The sequence below is a fragment of the Saimiri boliviensis genome, chromosome 5, assembly GCF_048565385.1.
Source record: "Saimiri boliviensis isolate mSaiBol1 chromosome 5, mSaiBol1.pri, whole genome shotgun sequence".
In the NCBI taxonomy this organism is placed as follows: domain Eukaryota; kingdom Metazoa; phylum Chordata; class Mammalia; order Primates; family Cebidae; genus Saimiri; species Saimiri boliviensis.
Window position 1 is genome coordinate 22696831 of NC_133453.1, and position 18559 is coordinate 22715389.

Below are 18559 nucleotides of genomic sequence, written 5' to 3' on the forward strand. Positions count from 1 at the left end.
GGCTGTGGCAGGAAGATGGCTTGAGTCCAGGAGTTCGAGACCAGTCCTGGCAACATGGTGAGACCCTGTCTCTACAAAAAAATATTAATAATTAGCCACATGTGGTAGCATGCACTTACAGTCCCAGCTACTCAGGAGGCTAAGGTAGGAGAATCGCTTGAGCCCAGGAAGTCGAGGGTGCAGTAAGCCATAATCATGCCACTGCACTCCAGCCTGGGCAACAGAGCAAGACCTTGTCTCAAAAATAGAAAAGACAATGTTAAGTGATGGTGATTATTACAGAGGCTGCATTAGTATTACTCACTAATCCCTGGAAAAAAAATAAAGACCTGGAAACAATCTTGTGCATATGTGGGGACTACTCGGATTATGGTACAGATGAAATTAAAAATTAGTGTAGGATCCAGGCTTGTTAGCTGCTGGAAAAAATTAACAAATATTGCAGCCTGCACTGGTACACCGGCAAGAAAAAAAAAACAAAAACACAAATACTGCAGCCATAAAAAAGAATGAGTTCATGTCCTTTGCAGTACATGGCTGAAGCTAGAAGCCATCACTAAGCAAACTAACACAGGAACAGAAAACCAAACACTGCATATTTTCACTTATAAGTGGGAATTAAACAATGAGAACACATGGACACAGGGAGGAGAACATCACACACCAGGGCCCATTGGGGTGCGGGGGGGCAAGGGAGGGAGATTATTAGGACAAATACTTAATGCATACAGGGCTTAAAACCTAGATGACGGGTCGATAGGTGCAGCAAACCACCATGACACATGTATACCTATGTAACAAACCTGCACATTCTGCACAGTATCCCAGAATTTGAGGTAAATTTTTAAAAAACATTTACAGTCTCTAGATCTAAATTAAGGAATGCACAGGTTAGTGGAATAAATTAAACGATACTACAAATTCAGCAGTTGGACAAAATCTGAAAGTAGCCTGCTGTATTACTGTGTTCTTTCATTACGATAAGGAAATACATGAGACTGGGTAATTTATAAAGAAACGAGGTTGACCAGGAACAGTGGCTCATTCCTGTAATCCCAGCACTTTGGGAGGCCGAGGTGGGTGGATTACTTGAGGTCAGGAGTTTGAAAACAGCTTGGCCAACATGGTGAAACCCTGTTTCTACTAAAAATACAAAAATTAGCTGGGTATGATGGCACATGCCTGTAATTCCAGCTACTCAGGAGGCTGAGGTAGGAGAATCGCTTGGACCCAGGAGGTAGAGGTTGCAGTGAGCTAGATTGTGCCACTACATTCCAGCCTGGGAGACAGAGTGAGACTTCATTTCAAAAAAAAAAAAAAAAAAAAAATTAATGCAGGAATTTTAAGGTCATTGAAAAACTGACAGGAGAGTGAGGAAGTATCAAACCAAGAAAGGAGGAGGAAATCCCAAGTTCCCAGGCACGTTGGCTGAACCACAGAGACTGTTGAAAGACCAAGCAGTGCTTTTGACAACACTCTTGAGTCTACGACAATAGTCTAGGATCTACCAACATAGGGAGTCTAGTAGATTACTCTACGTATTTCAATGTGTACTGAAGGGTTCCCGCTAGAAATAAGGGTGAACTAGAAGTAAGCTAGACTTTCTGTGAATTTTAGTCTTCTGTATGGCCCAGTTATTGCAAGAACCTAAATTCAATTCAGTTGATTATAAGTGGCTAGTATCCTAGATGATTGACAAAATAAATTTACCCAAATGAAAATTCTCTTTGGGATAAGACATTTTCCTATACTTCAACATATTTCTAAAATTCTAAGATGTAAATTTTTTGACATTAGTATTACAATGGAAGTATATCAGATATTATGATATCTTTTTTTTTTTTTTTTTTTTTTTTTTTTTTTTTTTTTTTTTGAGACGGAGTTTCGCTCTTGTTACCCAGGCTGGAGTGCAATGGCGTGATCTCGGCTCACCGCAACCTCCGCCTCCTGGGTTCAAGCAATTCTCCTGCCTCAGCCTCCTGAGTAGCTGGGATTACAGGCACGCACCACCATGCCCAGCTAATTTTTAGTATTTTTAGTAGAGACGGGGTTTCACCATGTTGACCGGGATGGTCTCGATCTCTCGACCTCGTGATCCACCCGCCTCGGCCTCCCAAAGTGCTGGGATTACAGGCTTGAGCCACCGCGCCCGGCCATTATGATATCTTAAGTTGCTGCCAGGAGGCAGTTGTAACATAGTTGGCATTACGTGCACATGAGCAGACTTGGTTGTCATTTGTGATATTACTGAAAAACTGCATTTTTTAGTCAGACCATTTAAAATGACCACTTAAGAAAGGGAAGCAAATTCTAGTTGTGATCTAAAAATCTGTGGGCTTCTTTTGGTAAGATTAAGGTAACCTCAGCATTAGACCTTGCCAAATGAATGTCATTGGCTTGGAAGAAAACTCCTAGAGGCATAGTATGGCACTATCTAGAAATGTAGCATCAAAGGAAAGAAAAAAGAAATGCAGCATCACCACATTGTTGGGATTAATTGGAGGAAAAAAGAAAGAAAAAAGAACTACCTTTGTTTTTAGTAGCACGGCAGCAGCACTGTTTAGAAAAACTGAAAGTCTATGACCCTGAGTGGGAAAAATGATTCAGAAGATTCAGATGCTGAATGTGAGTTATCAGAAATACCTTAACCAGTTTTATCTTATATTTTCCTTTACACATAAGAGCAACATGATAAAAATGTATATCTAGTTACATAAGAAGCTTCAAATAAGAAGTAAAAATTCTAAGCTATAGGAATCGTTATATACTTTGATTGGTGTTGTTTTTCTTTCTTAGTAGTACCTGAAATAAATGGTATGTCTTATAATTGGTTGTATCTTAGATTCGACTCAATACTATTCAGTGTCCAGACATGCAGGAAGACTAGTCCATGTGAATAATTAGTAGAATAAATAGTTTAGATCAGCAGTGGACCATAGGACTCCACGTATTTTGGAATTAATGGGTCAGTGATTATAAAAGAACAATATGTAACACATCAAAAGAAATAAAGGAAATTTCTGCAGGAAACCTCAAACTATGAAGTTATCACAGAATTTGAAAATATCATAAAGAAAATCTAGAAATGAAAAATATAAAAACTCAGATTCTTTTTGGATGGTGTTTTCAGCACATAAAACATAATTGAGATCAGCCTGGGCAACATGGTTAAATCCCATCTCTACAAAAAATAAAAAAGCAGCCAAGCAAGATGGCATGCACTTTAGTAAGCTGAAGTAAAATAATTGCCAACCTAGAATTTTATTTGCTATGAAAATACCCTATAGTTTTGAAGTAAAAGTGAAATAGACACTATCATACAAAACAAAATAATAACAAAGTTCACCCACAAATATGTGCTAAAGAAAATGCTAAAGAATAGTTTTTGGGCAGATGGAAAAATAACTAAGATGAAAGGTTGGAGCTTCAGGAAGGATGAAGAGCAACAAAAAATAGTTAATATGCTGTCTAACTTGATAAACGCTGTCTATCTCGATAAACTCGTACAAAACAATAGTAATATCTTGTTGGGTTTAAATGATAGCAATAACATAAACCAGAAGGGAAGAAGGAAGACACAGAATAAATGAATGGAGTTAAATTGTTCCTAGTGTTTTTTTATTGTCCAGGAAAAGGTAAAAGAATCAGCTAACATTAGACTTCAATATATCAAAAATTCATGAGTACACAAATAATGTACTCTAGTTTGTAGTTTGTTTTTCATGAGAGTGTAGCATTAGCAATCTTGAAACCACCTCATATATATACTTGTATTGAACAAGTAAACATTGTAGATATTGAGATCCAGGCTTGCCACATCAGAGAAAGAAAGAAATAAGGAAAGGAAGAAAGCTGGTATGAACTCTTAGTGTTCAATTGGAATCAGAGATATCAATGTGAACTCAAGGTTTTATATATGTATATACATGTATAGATTGATTCAAAATTAACATATGCATTTGTATGTCTTAAGTTACATGCATATATTTCCTAGCCCAGTCCACTGGTAGGGGCCTTGAAGCAATCACATCCAAGTAACAGCACCCCTAGGGCCAACCCTGATTTTTTATCTTTTTATTTGAAGTTCTGGGATACATGTGTAGAATGTGCAGGTTTGTTGCCTAGGTATTACATATGCCATAGTGGTTTGCTGCACTATCAACCCGTCATCTAGGTTTTAATCCTTGCATGCATTAGGAATTCATCCTAATGCTCTCTCTCCCCTTGCTCCCCATCCCCCGACAGGCCCCAGTATGTGATATTCCCCTCCCTGTTTCCGTGTGTTCTCATTGTTCAACTGCCACTTATGAGTGAGAACATGCAGTGTTTGGTTTTCTGTTCCTGTTAGTTTGCTGAGAATGATGATTTCCAGCTTCATCTATGTCCCTGCAAAGGGGATGGATTCATTCTTTTTTATGGCTGCACAGCATTTCATGGTGTATATGTGCCACAATTTCTTTATCCCGTCTGTCATTGATGGGCATTTGTGTTGGTTCCAAGTCTTTACTATTGTAAATAGTGCTGCAGTAAACATATGTGTGCATGTGTCCTTATAGTGGAATGATTTATAATCCTTTGGGTATATACCCAGTAATGGGATTGCTGGGTCAAGTGGTGTTTTTGGTTCTAGATCCTTGAGGAATCGCCATACCATCTTCTACAATAGTTGAACTAATTTATACTCCCACCAACAGTATAAAAGTGTTCATATTTCTCCACATCCTCACCAGCATCTGTTGTTTCCTGGGTTTTTAATGATCACCATTCTAACTGGTGTGAGATGGTATCTCATTCTGGTTTTGATTTGTATTTCTTTTTTTTTTTTTTTGAGACGGAGTTTCGCTCTTGTTAACCAGGCTGGAGTGCAATGGCGCGATCTCGGCTCACCGCAACCTCTGCCTCCTGGGTTCAGGCAATTCTCCTGCCTCAGCCTCCTGAGTAGCTGGGATTACAGGCACACGCCACCATGCCCAGCTAATTTTTTCTATTTTTTTAGTAGAGACGGAGTTTCACCATGTTGACCAGAATGGTCTCGATCTCTTGACCTCGTGATCCACCCGCCTCGGCCTCCCAAAGTGCTGGGATTACAGGCTTGAGCCACCATGCCCGGCCGATTTGTATTTCTTTAATGCCCAGTGATGAGCTTTTTTTCACATGCTTGTTGGCTGCGTAAATGTCTTCTTTTGAGAAGTGTCTGTTCATATCCTTCGCCCACTTTTGGATGGGATTTTTTTTGTTTTTCTTGTAAATTTAAGTTCCCTGTAGACTGTGCATATTAGACCTTTGTCAGATGGATAGATTGCAAAAATTTTCTCCCATTCTGTAGGTTGCCTGTTCACTCTGATGATAGTTTCTTTTGCTGTGCAGAAGCTCTTTAGTTTAATTAGATCCTATTTGTCAATTTCGGCTTTTGTTGCAATTGCTTTTGGTATTTTAGTCACGAACATTAGAACATTAATCGTTGCCCATGCCTATGTCCTGAATGGTATCGTTTAGGATTTCTTCTATGGTTTTTATGGTTTTAGGTTTTACGTTTAAGTCTTTAATCCATCTTGAGTTAATTTTTGTATAATGTGTAAGGAAAGGGTCCAGTTTCTGTTTTTTTCATATGGCTAGCAGTTTTCCCAGCACCATTTATTAAATAGGGAATCCTTTCCCCATTGTTTGTTTTTGTCAGGTTTTTGGAAGATCAGATGGTTGTAGATGTGTGGTGTTATTTCTGAGGCTTCTGTTCTGTTCCATTGGTCTATATATCTGTTTTGATAACCAGTACCATGCTATTTTGGTTACTGTAGCCTTGTAGTACAGTTTGAAGTCAGGTAGTGATGCCTCCATCTTTGTTCTTTTTGCTTACAATTGTCTTGGCTGTACAGGTTCTTTTTTGGTTCCATATGAAATTTAAAGTAGCTTTTTTCTGATTGTATGAAGAAAGTCAATGGTAGCTTGCAGACCGTGATTTATTATTATTATTATTTTTTTTTTTTTTTAAGATGGAGTCTCACTCTGTTGGTAGGCTAGAGTGCAGTGGCATGATCTCGGCTCACTGCAACCTCCACTTCCCAGGTTCAAGTGATTCCCCTGCCTCAGCCTCCCAAGTAGCTGGGACTACAGGTGTATACCACCATGCCCAGCTAATTTTTGGGTTTTTTTTTCTTTAGTAGAGATGAGGTTTCACCACATTAGCCAGGATGTTCTCGATCACCTGAGCTCGTGATCCGTTCACCTTGACCTCCCAAAGTGCTGAGATTACAGGTGTGCGCCACTATACTCGGCCCCCTGATTTTTAAATGCCATTAATCAGTACAAGAAAGCAGAGCTCTTCGAACTAATAGTTGATTCCAGGGCTAGGACAGAAAAAAATGCAAGATCAGTCTGTAACATCTGATTATAGAGACAGCATTTTGATATGTTGACCATGCTGGTCTCAAACTCCTGATCCTCCTGCTTCACCTTCCCAAAGTGTTAGGATTATAAGTATAAGCCACTGTGCCTGGCATACAAATTTTTTTTCCGTAAAAAAACAAACAGCCACTAACACATGGTCTAGACAAACAATAAGTAATTTGGGAGCAATTGGTTTGCCTTATAGAAAAGTAAATCTTTTTTTTTTTTTTTTTTTTTGAGACAGAGTCTCACTCTGTCACCAGGCAGGAGTACAGTGGCGCAATCTTGGCCCACTGCAACCTACGACTCCCTGGTTCAAGTGATTCTTCTGCCTCAGCCTCCCAAGTAGCTGGGATTACAGCCGTGTGCCACCACGCCAGGTTAATTTTGTATTTTTTAGTAGCAACGGTGTTTCTCCATGTTGGTCAGGTTGGTCTCTAACTTCTGACCTCATGAGCCACTGCACCCGACCTGTTTGTTGTGTTATTTGTAACAGTAGGAAAAGCATACTGTAAATCTCTTCAAGACTAGGCAAACTAATGTAACATCCACAAAATGGGTAATAGTGAAACTATATATTGTTTTTTCAAGCCATCAACTTGCATTATTTTGGTTGTAGGTTAAATATGTTCTGTATTATAACCCTCTTCAACTGTATAGCAACAGATTTGCTAATTTACATTTGTAGAGTTTTCCCTTAAGTGATCATTAAATTACTGATATGTCCCTAAATTCAAGATTTTTTTCCCCTAAACATTGACTTCTCTTAACCTTTTCCGGGAAAATAGTAGTATTCAAACATTTATTTTATGTCTTCGTTATTTATGCTTTTTTAATAGGACTAATGTTTCAAGCCAGACTCCCTCCGCCAAACGAAGTTTGGGATTTCTTCCTCAGCCAGCTCCTCTTTCTGTTAAGAAACTGAGGTGTAACCAGGATTACACTGGCTGGAATAAACCAAGAGTGCCCCTCTCCTCTCACCAACAGCAGCAACTGCAAGGGTAGGCCAATTCTTTCATTTTAGTTTCTTTTTTATAAAGCGATTCAATAGAAGTGAGCTTTGGTGTAAAACATGATTAAAGGAGTCACATTAAAGTTCTAGAATATTTCTAAATTAGATCACTTGTTGAAGCTTTATTATATCCATAAGTAATGTTAGCTCCATTATCTGTTCTTCAAACAATTTTAGAACTTTGAAATATATATAATAGTCATTTTAAGGCAGAAAATGTGTATTTTCCAACCCAGTACTCTTCATTCTACTGCTGAGATACTTTCAACATTGTTTGTATATCTTCCCTAGTTTCTTCATGGTTATATATTTATTAAACACAAAATGAGATCATAGTATAATACCTGTAGTAATTATAATAGCTTTCTTTTTAATTTTTTAATTTTTTGTTTTTTTTAATAGAAATGGGATCTCACCATTTTGCAGGTTGGTAGAACTCCTGGCCTCAAACAATCCTCTCACCTCAGCCTCCCAAAGTGCTGGAATTACTAGCATGAGCCACTGTGCCTGGCCAGTAGCTCTGTTACCTACAGTGTTTATTATGTGCCAGATATTGTGTGCTAAGTGTTTATTTAAATTGATTTTCTTTTCTTTAAAATTCTTAAAAGTCTTTGAGATAGATACATTAAAAATCTGCTTTTATGAATAAAGCTTACCAAAGTTAATTAACTTGCTCAAAGTGATATAGTCAGTAGTACAGTAGTAAATCCAGATAGTTGGGCTCTGATTACATTCTTAATCACTATGCTATATTGCTTCTTTGTTATCTTTTTCACTGCACATTAATCTTGACACCCTTGTATATTAATAGAGAACTTTCAACCATATAAATGTACATTTAGCTTTCCCTTTTTTCCAAATATAATCCAGCTAGAATGAACATAGTTATACACATGTATGTTTTTAATGCTTGTTGGAATTTTTCTATAGGAAAATTATTGGAAGTAAAATTGTTGAAGATTAAGACTAAGGAAGGCAGTTTGAAATTTTTAATTATTTTTCCCAAATTGCTCTCTTAGAACCTACCAACTTATTTGTTTATAATCTCACTCAAAGTACTGCTTTTATACCAGCTTTATACTTAGCAGTTTACTTGAATAAGTAGTATTTGCCAAATGGCTTATTCATAGTAGTTTATATTCTTCATATATTAGCAGAAAACATCGTAAAATTTTCAGTGAAAACAACTCACTCTCCTCTCTGCTTACCTGTTGCTTTCTCTAATCTTCATCTTTTCTATTATTCTATAATGTTTGCTTTCCAGTCAAATGCTTAGTTTCCTTTTTTTTGTTTTCATTCTAATCGTTCTACCTCAGTTGTCTTACTGTCTCCTAACCAGACAACATTTTATATTGGTTTTATCTATCCCATTTTGTGACCATTCTTCATCTGGGTCTTTGTCTCTGTCTACCCTAATCTTACTTGTTTCATTTTCCTATTGCATTCTCTTGTAAATTTTATAGTTTACTTGTAGTTTCTGTTATTCACCTCCTTCGGACTCTTTTGACAGCCTCATGAGTTGCCACCCTTGGTGCTCTAGGCTCCTCCAGTGTTTATTTCATTTCTGTATAGTACCTATACCCATCTCTAGAAATACATCTTTCCTCTTTTTAGACTTCTTCCAGGAATTATAGTATAGTATGTCAAGCCGTGTAAGTACTCAGGACTCAGGACTCCTTTAAAAACAACAACAACAACAACAACTGAGTAGAAAACTACCATGTCTAAAGGATAATGAAGGCTGCCTAATTGCAGTGTTCCTCACAAATCCTCCAGAAAACATAAAATTAATGAAGAGTACAAAGAAAAGCACACATAGTCTATGCTTCAGCGTTGCTAGAGACAATACCTCCACCTTTAAGTTACCTTCTTAAGTAGAGAAGCAAACCGAATTCCTGCGGTGTTCCCATTTTCTACTGCTTAAGCCTATGGTTGCTAAGAGTTAGGGACAGGAGGCTTAAGGGATTCCATGAAAAATAATTTACAGTAGAGGACTTAGATGAAGCACTGAAGAAAATCACTCCCAGAAAGAGAAAATCCAATAATAAGTAGCAAAATAATCTGGATCTTGGTAGTTTACATAACTAGTTATAGGGAAGAGGTTTGAATGTCAGTGGTACCAGAAGTAACAGCCTCAAAGAATCATTACTTATAGGGGAGAATTAGCCAACTCTGGAAACTTGGTTTAGAAGCAAGAGAAGAAAATTAAGAATTGCGTCAAAATGAAAGCATGCCAACCTCTCTTTTTCGCTTTCCTTCACCACCATCCTCATCCATTTGTACTTCAAAAAAAAAACAGAAGAAAGAAACTATACTTCCCTGAACTAACTGTTTCACTTAAACCCTATTCACAAAATGAAAAGGAATATTAAAAAACAGTCCACTTCCATTAAAAAATGACTGTAAGAAAAAAACATGGCGGGACGCAGTGGCTCACCCCTTTAATCCTAGCACTTTGGGAGGCCGAGGCGGATGGATCACAAATTCAGGAGTTCAAAACTAGCCTGACCAACATGGTGAAACCCTGTCTTTACTAAAAATACAAAAATTAGCTGGGAGTGGTGGTGCACTCCTGTAATCCCAGCTACTTAAGAGGCTGAGGCAGGAGAATCGCTTGAACCCAGGAGGCGGAGGTTGCAGTGAGTCAAGATCTCACCATTGCACTCCAGCCTGGGCGACAGGGTTGAGACTCTGTCTCAAAAAAGAAAAAAACAGAAACATTAATCAAAATATTTCAGCCAGTGAAAATTCTTCCCCCTAGAACAAACCATGAAGTAAATTGTTTACAGTGAGTAGACGCTAAATAGAATTAAGACCAGGTGCAGTGGCTCACACCTATAATCCAAGCACTTTGGGAGGCCGAGGATGGCGAATCACTTCAGGTGAAGAGTTTGAGACCAGGCTGGCCAACATGGTAAAACCCTATCTGTACTAAAAATACAAAAATTAGCTGGACATGGTGGCACATGCTTGTAATCCCAGCTACTTGGGAGGCGGAGGAAGGAGTATCGCTTGAACCTGGGAGGCGGAGGTTGCGGTGAGCCCAGATGACGATAGTGAGACTCCCTCTTGAAAAAATAAATAAGAATTAAATATCCTCAAAGAAGCATTTGAAAGTATGAAAAAGTAGCATGAATAAAGAATTCAGGCGCTGTGGCTCATGCCTGTAAAACCTAGCACTTTAGGAGGCCGAGGCGGGTGGATCACTTGAGGTCAGGAGCTCAAAGCCAGCCTGACCAACATGATGAAACCCCATCTCTACTAAAAATATAAAAAAATTAGCTGGATGTGGTGGCAGATGCCTGTAATCCCAGCTATTTGGAAGCCGGAGGCAGGAGAATCGCTTGAACCTGGGAGGCAGAGTTTGCAGTCAGGCAAGATCATGTCACTGCTCTCCAACCTGGGCAACAGAGTGAAGCAAAACTCCTGTTTCAAAAAGAAAAAAAAAAAAAGGGAATTCAAACTAAGAATCACAGTGGACAAGCAGGAAGAAAGGAAATGACAAATGCTTGAACTCAGAAAAAATGGAGAAGAAAAATATATTGAAAATGAAGTTTTAAAGATACCCAAGTGAAAATAATTTCAAGTGAAAATTTAAGAATGGGCTTTAAAAAGGAAGGCTGGGAAACAAAGCAAAACAAAAAACATGAAAATAAAAATAAGTATAAAAAGCCAGAAAGTAGATGAATTAGAAAAAAGGCAAAGAATACCCCCATATTACATATAATAGAGTCCTGGAAGAAGACAATCAAATCACTGAGACAGAAGTAGTGTTAAAAGCTATGATCCGGGCCAAGCACAGTGGCTCACACCTGTAATCCCAGCACGTTGGGAGGCGAGGCAGGCGGATCACGAGGTCAGGAGTTAAAAACCAGCCTAACCAATATGGTGAAACCCTGTCTCTACTAAAAACACAAAAATTAGCCAGTCGTGGTGGTGCAAGTCTGTAGTCTCAGCTACTCAGGAGGCTGAGGCAGGAGAATCGCTTGAGCCTGGGACACGGAGGTTGCAATGAGTTGAGATTGTGCCACTGCACTCCAGCCTGGGAGACAGAGTGAGACTCCATCTCAAAAAAAAAAAAGAAAAAAGAAAACCGAAATCTAGCCAGGCATGCTGACTCGTGCCTATAATACCAGCACTTTGGAAGGCCAAGGTGGGTAGATGACTTGAGCCCAGGAATTCGAGACCAACCTGGGCAACAAAGCAAAACCTCATCTACAAAAAGTACAAAAATTAACTGGGCTTGGTGATGTGCACCTATGTCCCAGCTACTCGGGACTGAGGCAGAAGGATTGCTTGAGCCCAGGAGGTCAAGACTGCAGTGAGCCGTGGTTGTTCCACTGTACTTCAGCCTGGGTGACGGTGAGACCTTGTCTCAAAACAAACAAAACAACTATAATACAAGAAAATTTCCCTGAAATAAGCCTTGAATCTATATACTGAAAGAGCTTTCCAGGTGTCTGGAAAATTGACCTAGAATAATCAAGACATATTTTAGTACAACTCTTAGACTTTAGAGACAAGGAAAAATCCTCAGTTCCTTAATCAAAAAGATGAAATATTTATCAAGGGCAAGAGAAATAGACTGGCATCAGACTTCGTAAAATCATCATGCAAAGCAGGATAACACTAACATCATTTTCAAGAAATTCGATGAAAGGAGGCATGAAACAAAAATTTTATGCCAAGCCAAGATGTCACATATGTAAGCTAGAGAAAAAAAGTTTGGAAGTATAAGAACTTGGAATACTGTACACATATTTGTTCTTCCTGAGGATTCGAATGAGCTTCATGCATCTAAGAGTAACTGCAGAAACATCGACAAAATGTAAATGATGAACATTTATATTCAGTTATAGAACTAAGAGAAACAATGATGAAAATAAATATAAAAGAATGGTATATAAACATTATGTCAGCTGGGCATGATGGCTAACACCTGTAATCCCAGCATTTTGGGAGGCTGAGGCAGGCAGATCGCTTGAGCTCAGGAGTTTGGGACCAGCCTGGGAAACACAGCAAAGCCACATCACTACAAAAAATACAAAAAAATTTAGCTGCGTGTAGTTGCGCACGCCTGTCGTCCCAACTGCTTGGGAGGCTGAGGTGGGAGGATTGCTTGAGCCTGGGAGATTGAGGCCACAGTGGACCATGGCCACACCATTGCACTCTAGCTTGAGTGACAAAATGAGACACTGTCTCCTCCCTCCAATTTTTTTTTTTCTGATAAAAGATTGCAACTAAAAGAAAACGAGAGATGAGAGAGAAGGAAGAAAGTAGAATTATGTAGTTGACTGTTTCATAAGTAATAGGTGTGAGCCAAAGGATATCATTTAAAATGAATGGGCTTGGTGCAATGACTCACTCCTGTAAGCCCAACATTTTGGGAGGCCAAGTTGGAAGGATCACTTGAGGCTGAGAGTTCAAGACCAGCCTGGGCAACATAGTAAGGCCCTGTCTCTACAAAAATAAAAAATAATAAAATGGACAGGTTAGTCCAAGCACAGTGGCCCACATCTGTAATCCTAGTGCTTAAGGAGGCCAAAATGGGAGATCACTTGAGGCTAGGAGTTCAAGACCAGCCTGGGCAACATAGTAAGGCCCTGTCTCTACAAATAATAAAATAAAGTAAAAAATTAGCCTAATACGGTGATAAATATCTTTAATCCCAGCTACTGGGGAGGCTGAGGCTGGAGGATTGCTGGAGCCCAGGAGTTCAAAGTTACAGTGAGCTATGATTGTACCACTGCACTCCAGCCTGAGTGACAGAGCAAGACCTTGTCTCTAACATAATAGAATGGACAGGCTAGATGGCTTTAAAAATTTATCATAAAGGGGTTAATATCAATATAGAAAGTCTAAAACTGTCTCGTAAAGCAAAACCAAACTCGATGCTGCATACTAGAAATACACTTAGAACAGTAATTTTTTAAAAAGTTTTATAATAAAGGGAAGGGGAGATTATTTAATGGAAACAATAAGAAATCAGGGGCTGCAGTCCTGAGACCCAATAAAGTAGAACTTAGGTCAGAAATGTGTATATTAGGCCAGAAACCTGTATTATTTTTCCTTTCAGTTCGGTCACTTTTTACTTAACGTATTTTATAGCTTTGTTTTTGGTGCATACACATTTAGGATTGTATTAGTTAAGTCTTCTTAATGAATTGACCTCTCTATTGTTATGAAATACCCCTTTTTATCCCTGATAATATTTTTCTGAAGTCTACTATGTCTTATAGTAATGGTTTCTCCATATTTTTATGATTAGATCATCCAGTCTAAATTGATAGTTGAAGTATTTAGACCATTAACATTTTTCACAATCATGGATAAAGCTTAGTTTAAGTCTGCCATCTTGCTAATTGTTTTCTATTTGTTCCATCTAACCTTGGTTACTTTTTTTCTCTTTTCTTTTTTCCATTGTGTTCATTTTATCTCCATTATTGCCCCCCACATCATTCATACTGTTGTCATGTGTTTTACTTCCATGTATGTCATACATCCCACAATACATAGTTAGGACTTTTTTATAGCCTTACTGAGATAAAATTCCCATACCATGTAGTTACCTCTTTGAAGTGTATTATTTGATGTTATTATTTTTACTTTAAACAGTTCAGTAGTATTTAAAGAAATTAAAAGATGGGGGCCGGGCGCAGTGGCTCATGCCTGTAATCCCAGCACTTTGGGAGGCCAAGGCGGGTGGAACACGAGGTCAAAAGATCGAGACCATCCTGGCCAACATGGTGAAACCCCGTCTCTACTAAAAATACAAAAAATTAGCTGAGCATGGTGGCGCGTGCCTGTAATCCCAGCTACTCAGGAGGCTGAGTGAGGCAGGAGAATTGCCTGAACCCAGGAGGCGGAGGTTGCGGTGAGCTGAGATCACGCCATTGCACTCCAGCCTGGGTAACAAGAGTGAAACTCCGTCTCAAAAAAACAAAAAGATGAGACAGAAATGTAGCTTGTATTTTCCCACGATTTATTGTTTTAAGTGCTCTTTATTTTTTATTTTATTTATTTTTTTATTTTTTTTGAGACGGCGTTTTGCTCTTGTTACCCAGGCTGGAGTGCAATGGCGCGATCTCGGCTCACCGCAACCTCCGTCTCCTGGGTTCAAGCAATTCTCCTGCCTCAGCCTCCCGAGCAGCTGGGACTACAGGTGTGCGCCACCATGCCCAGCTAATTTTTGTATTTTCGGTAGAGACGGGGTTTCACCATGTTGACCAGGATGGTCTCGATCTCTTGACCTCGTGATCCACCCATCTCAGCCTCCCAAAGTGCTGGGATTACAGGCGTGAGCCACCACGCCCAGCCTTAATTGCTCTTTATTCTTTTGTGTGGATCCAAGTTTCTATCTGGTGTCATTTTTCCTTCTGCGTGAAGAATGTTGCTTTAACATTCAGAATTCTTACAGTGCATGTCTCCTGGCAGCAGGTATTCTCAGATTTTGCAGATTTTGTTTGTCAGAAAAAGGATTTTGCTTTTAAAATGTATTTCCACTGGATCTAGAAATCTAGCTCATATAGAACTCTAATTTCATAGTGTGTTTCTTTCAGTATTTTAAAGGCATCTTTTCATATAATTTCTGACTAGAAGCCTATGGTCTTAATCTTGTTTTAGTCTTAACTCTACAATTATGTACCTTGTTCCCTTAGCTGGCACATTCAAGATTTTTTCTCTAGCTTGGATACTTGAAAAATAGTTTGGCTGGATATCCTTGGGTCTTGCTTTTTTTTCCTTGGGTTTCTTAAAATGCTACTTTACTGTTACCTTGCTTTGTATTTGCTTTTCAGAAATCTGATGCCAGTCTTCTTCTTCTGCCCTTGTAAGTGATTTAATCTTCTTCCCTGAAGGCTCTGTGACAGTTTTTCTCCGACTGCTTTTCAAGATTTTCTCTTTATTGCTAACTTTTAGCAGTTTTATTTTGATGGGCTTCATTTTGATTTGTGTTTATCTCACTTGGGATTTGTTGAGCTTCTTGAATCTGTGGATTTCTAGATCAGATTTTGAACATTTTTAATCTGTTGATTTTTTGGGTGTTTTTTTTTTCCCCCCTGACTCTTCCCTCCTCTGGATTCCAGTTATTTTTTATAGTGTATTTGGCATTGTCCCACAGGTCAGGGGGAATCTATTCTGTTGCTGTGCTTTCAAGGTCACTGTTATTTCCTTCTGTAGTGTCTCATATGCTATTAATTCCATCAAGTGAAATTTTCATTTTAAATACTCTGCTTTTCATCTCCAGAAGTTTAATTTGGGTCTTTAAAAAATCTTCCACTTCTCTCATTACGTTTATGATTTCCTTTGCATTTTTGATCATATAGAGCATATTTTAAATAGTCGTTTTAATATCCTTGTTTATGGTGGTTTTGATTATTTTGAGACTCCTATTTAAGTTCTTTTTTTCATTTTCATTTTTTTTTTCTTTCTTTCTCAGTTGTGTGATTGGCCTAAGTTCTTTTTGGTTGAATATAGAGTATCCTTTAAGGCTAATTTGCTCTTTTTCCTAAAGCATAGTTCCTTTGGGGTCTCTGTTCACACTCCTTGAATTCATCTAGGTCTCTCCACGCTGACTGGTAGAAATTCAGACTGGTAGAATTTTAGTCCCTGCATGAATTCTGGGAGTTGTTTGGCCAATAACGCCACAGTAAACATTCTTTTCCTTGAAGTTCTTCTTGTTTAGTGTCAATAAGACTAAGTTTCACTCTGTATACACAGGTTGGTATTCAGCCAAGTACTCAAACAGACTGCTCTATGCAGGTTTCTGGAGCTTTTCCTTTGCTCAGTTCCCACCTCTCAAGTACTCTGTCCCAGAAATCTCAGCAACCTCAGCTTCTCAAACTTGTTTCTCTCAGCTCAATTTGGTCAGATGTCTGGGCTCTGTTTGAGTGCTCCCTGAATTGCAGTTCACAGATTGCCTCCAGACAGAAAACCTGGGTAATAGTAGGGCTCACAACATTTATTTTCCTTCTCTGATGGATCACTGTTTCATGCTGCCTGTTGTCTGGTATCTGAAAATAGCTATTTTCTCTGTTTTGTTCCTTTTTCTTATTGTTTACAGTAGGAAGATGATTCAGACTCTCATATTTCCTCATAGGCAGAAGCAGATGCAGTAGTTCTCTTGGGTACTCAAAATTGACATCACCCAGTGGGCAACACAGGAATATCACATATTCCTGGGTGTGATACCCTTAGAAGGATAGAGTAGCCACCAGACCTTGGCTCACACTTGTAATCCCAGCACTTTGGGAAGCTGAGGCAGGCAGATTGCTTGAGCCAGGAGTTCAAAACCAGTCTGGGATCACATGATGAAACTCTGTCTCTACAAAAAATACAAAATTAGCCTGGCATGGTGGTACCCGTTTATAGTCCCAGCTACTCAGGATGCTGAGTTGGCAGGATCCTCTGAGCCTGGGGAGGCTGAGGCTGCAGGGAGCCAAGATTGTGCCACTGCACTCCAGCCTAGGCAACAGAATGAGACCCTCTCTCAAAAAAAAAAAAAAAAAAAAAAGAATTGGATGTGAGGGCGATCTGGCTGCAACATCCGTCACACCATTGATTACCAGGGTTGATTTGGCTGATCTGACTGGCTAGGCAGATATCCCCTTCCTCCCTCATCACTTCAAGTGCATTCCTCCCAAAGCTGTGCACTCAGTCAAAGAGGATGACCATCATCAGTAGAGGAGGACCAGTCTTCCGTCAGGGGTATACCAGTAGCTACACTTCATGCTAGAATATCCAAACAAGCTCTTAAAAAAAATAAATAAGGATGACATGGTATCACTGTTTGCTCGTGTGCTCTTGCAGTTTGGGCTGAATCTCATCATGAGGAAATGGCAAGCCCGGTATGAGGACATTCTATTAAAAATAAGGCTAGGTCAGGTGAGGTGACTCAAGCCTATAATCCCAGTGCTTTGAGAGGCCAAGGCAGGTAGATCACTTGAGGTCAGGAGTTCAAGACCAGCCTGGACAACATGGGGAAACCCTGTCTATTAAAAATACAGGCTGGGTGCAGTGGCTTACGCCTGTAATCCCAGCACTTTGGGAGGCTGAGGCGGGTAGATCACTTGAGGTCCGGGGTTCAAGACCTGCCTGGCCAACATGAAACCTCTACTAAAAATAGAAAAAATTAGCCAGGCATGGTGGTACATGCCTGTAATCTCAGCTACTCAGGAGACTGAGGCAGGAGAATTGCTTGAACCTGGGAGACGGAAGTTGGAGTAAGCCGAGGTCGTACCACTGCACTCCATCCTGGGCGACAGAGCAAGACTCCATCTCAAAAAAATAATAAATGAATATAAAAATTAGCCAGGCATGGTGGCACATGCCTGTTGTCCTAGTTATTTGAGAGGCTGAGGCATGAGACTTGCTTGAACCCAGGAGGCAGAGGTTGCAGGGAACCAAGATCACGCAACTGCACTCTAGCCTGGGCAACAGAGTGAGATGCTGTCTCAAAAAACAACCCAAAAAGACAGGCTGGGGTTAGTGACTCACGCTGTAAACCCAACACTTTGGGAGGCCAAGGCAGGAGGATTGCTTGAGCCTTGGAGCTCAGTACTAGCCTAGGCAACATAGTGAGATCCCATCTCTACAAAAAATAAAACATTACCCAGGCATAGTGGCACATACTTGTAGTCAGGAAGCTGAGGTAGGAAGATTGCTTGAGCTTGGGAGGTTGAGGCTACAGTGAGTCATGATCACGCCATTGTACTCCACCCAGGACAACAGAGCAAGACCCTGTCTCAAAAACAAAAACAAAACAACCCAGGGTAGAGAGAACTGTGTTCTTCAAAAATGTCAGTGTCGTGTAAGAGAAAGCTGAGGAATTATTCCAGATTAAAGAAAACTAAAGAGACAAAACATCATGTGATCCTCGACTGAATCTTGTGCCTAAGTGAGGGAACAAAAGCTATAAAGAACTTTCTTGGATCAGTTGACAAAATTGAATCATGGAACGTGTATTAGATAAGAATATATATATATATATATTTTGGCACGGCATCTCACTCTGTTGCCCAGGCTGGAGTGTGGTGGCACGATCTCGGCTCACTGCAACCTCTGCCTCCCAGATTTAAGTGATTCTCCCTGCCTCAGTCTCCAAAATAGCTGCAATTACAGGCATATACCACCATGCCTGGCTAACTTTTGTATTTTTAGTGGAGA

At 39.5% G+C, this 18559-nt stretch overlaps 1 protein-coding gene across 6 annotated transcripts in view; it reads left to right on the forward strand.

Moving 5' to 3' along the window:
• USP37 (ubiquitin specific peptidase 37) overlaps positions 1-18559 on the forward strand; it is a 110672-nt gene that overhangs the window by 42549 nt on the left and 49564 nt on the right. For all 6 annotated transcript variants that reach the window (XM_074399024.1, XM_074399023.1, XM_039469893.2 and 3 more), the window contains one exon: positions 7224-7385. In XM_074399024.1, coding sequence (XP_074255125.1) covers positions 7224-7385 — 162 coding nt within the window. The remainder of the gene's footprint in view (positions 1-7223; positions 7386-18559) is intronic.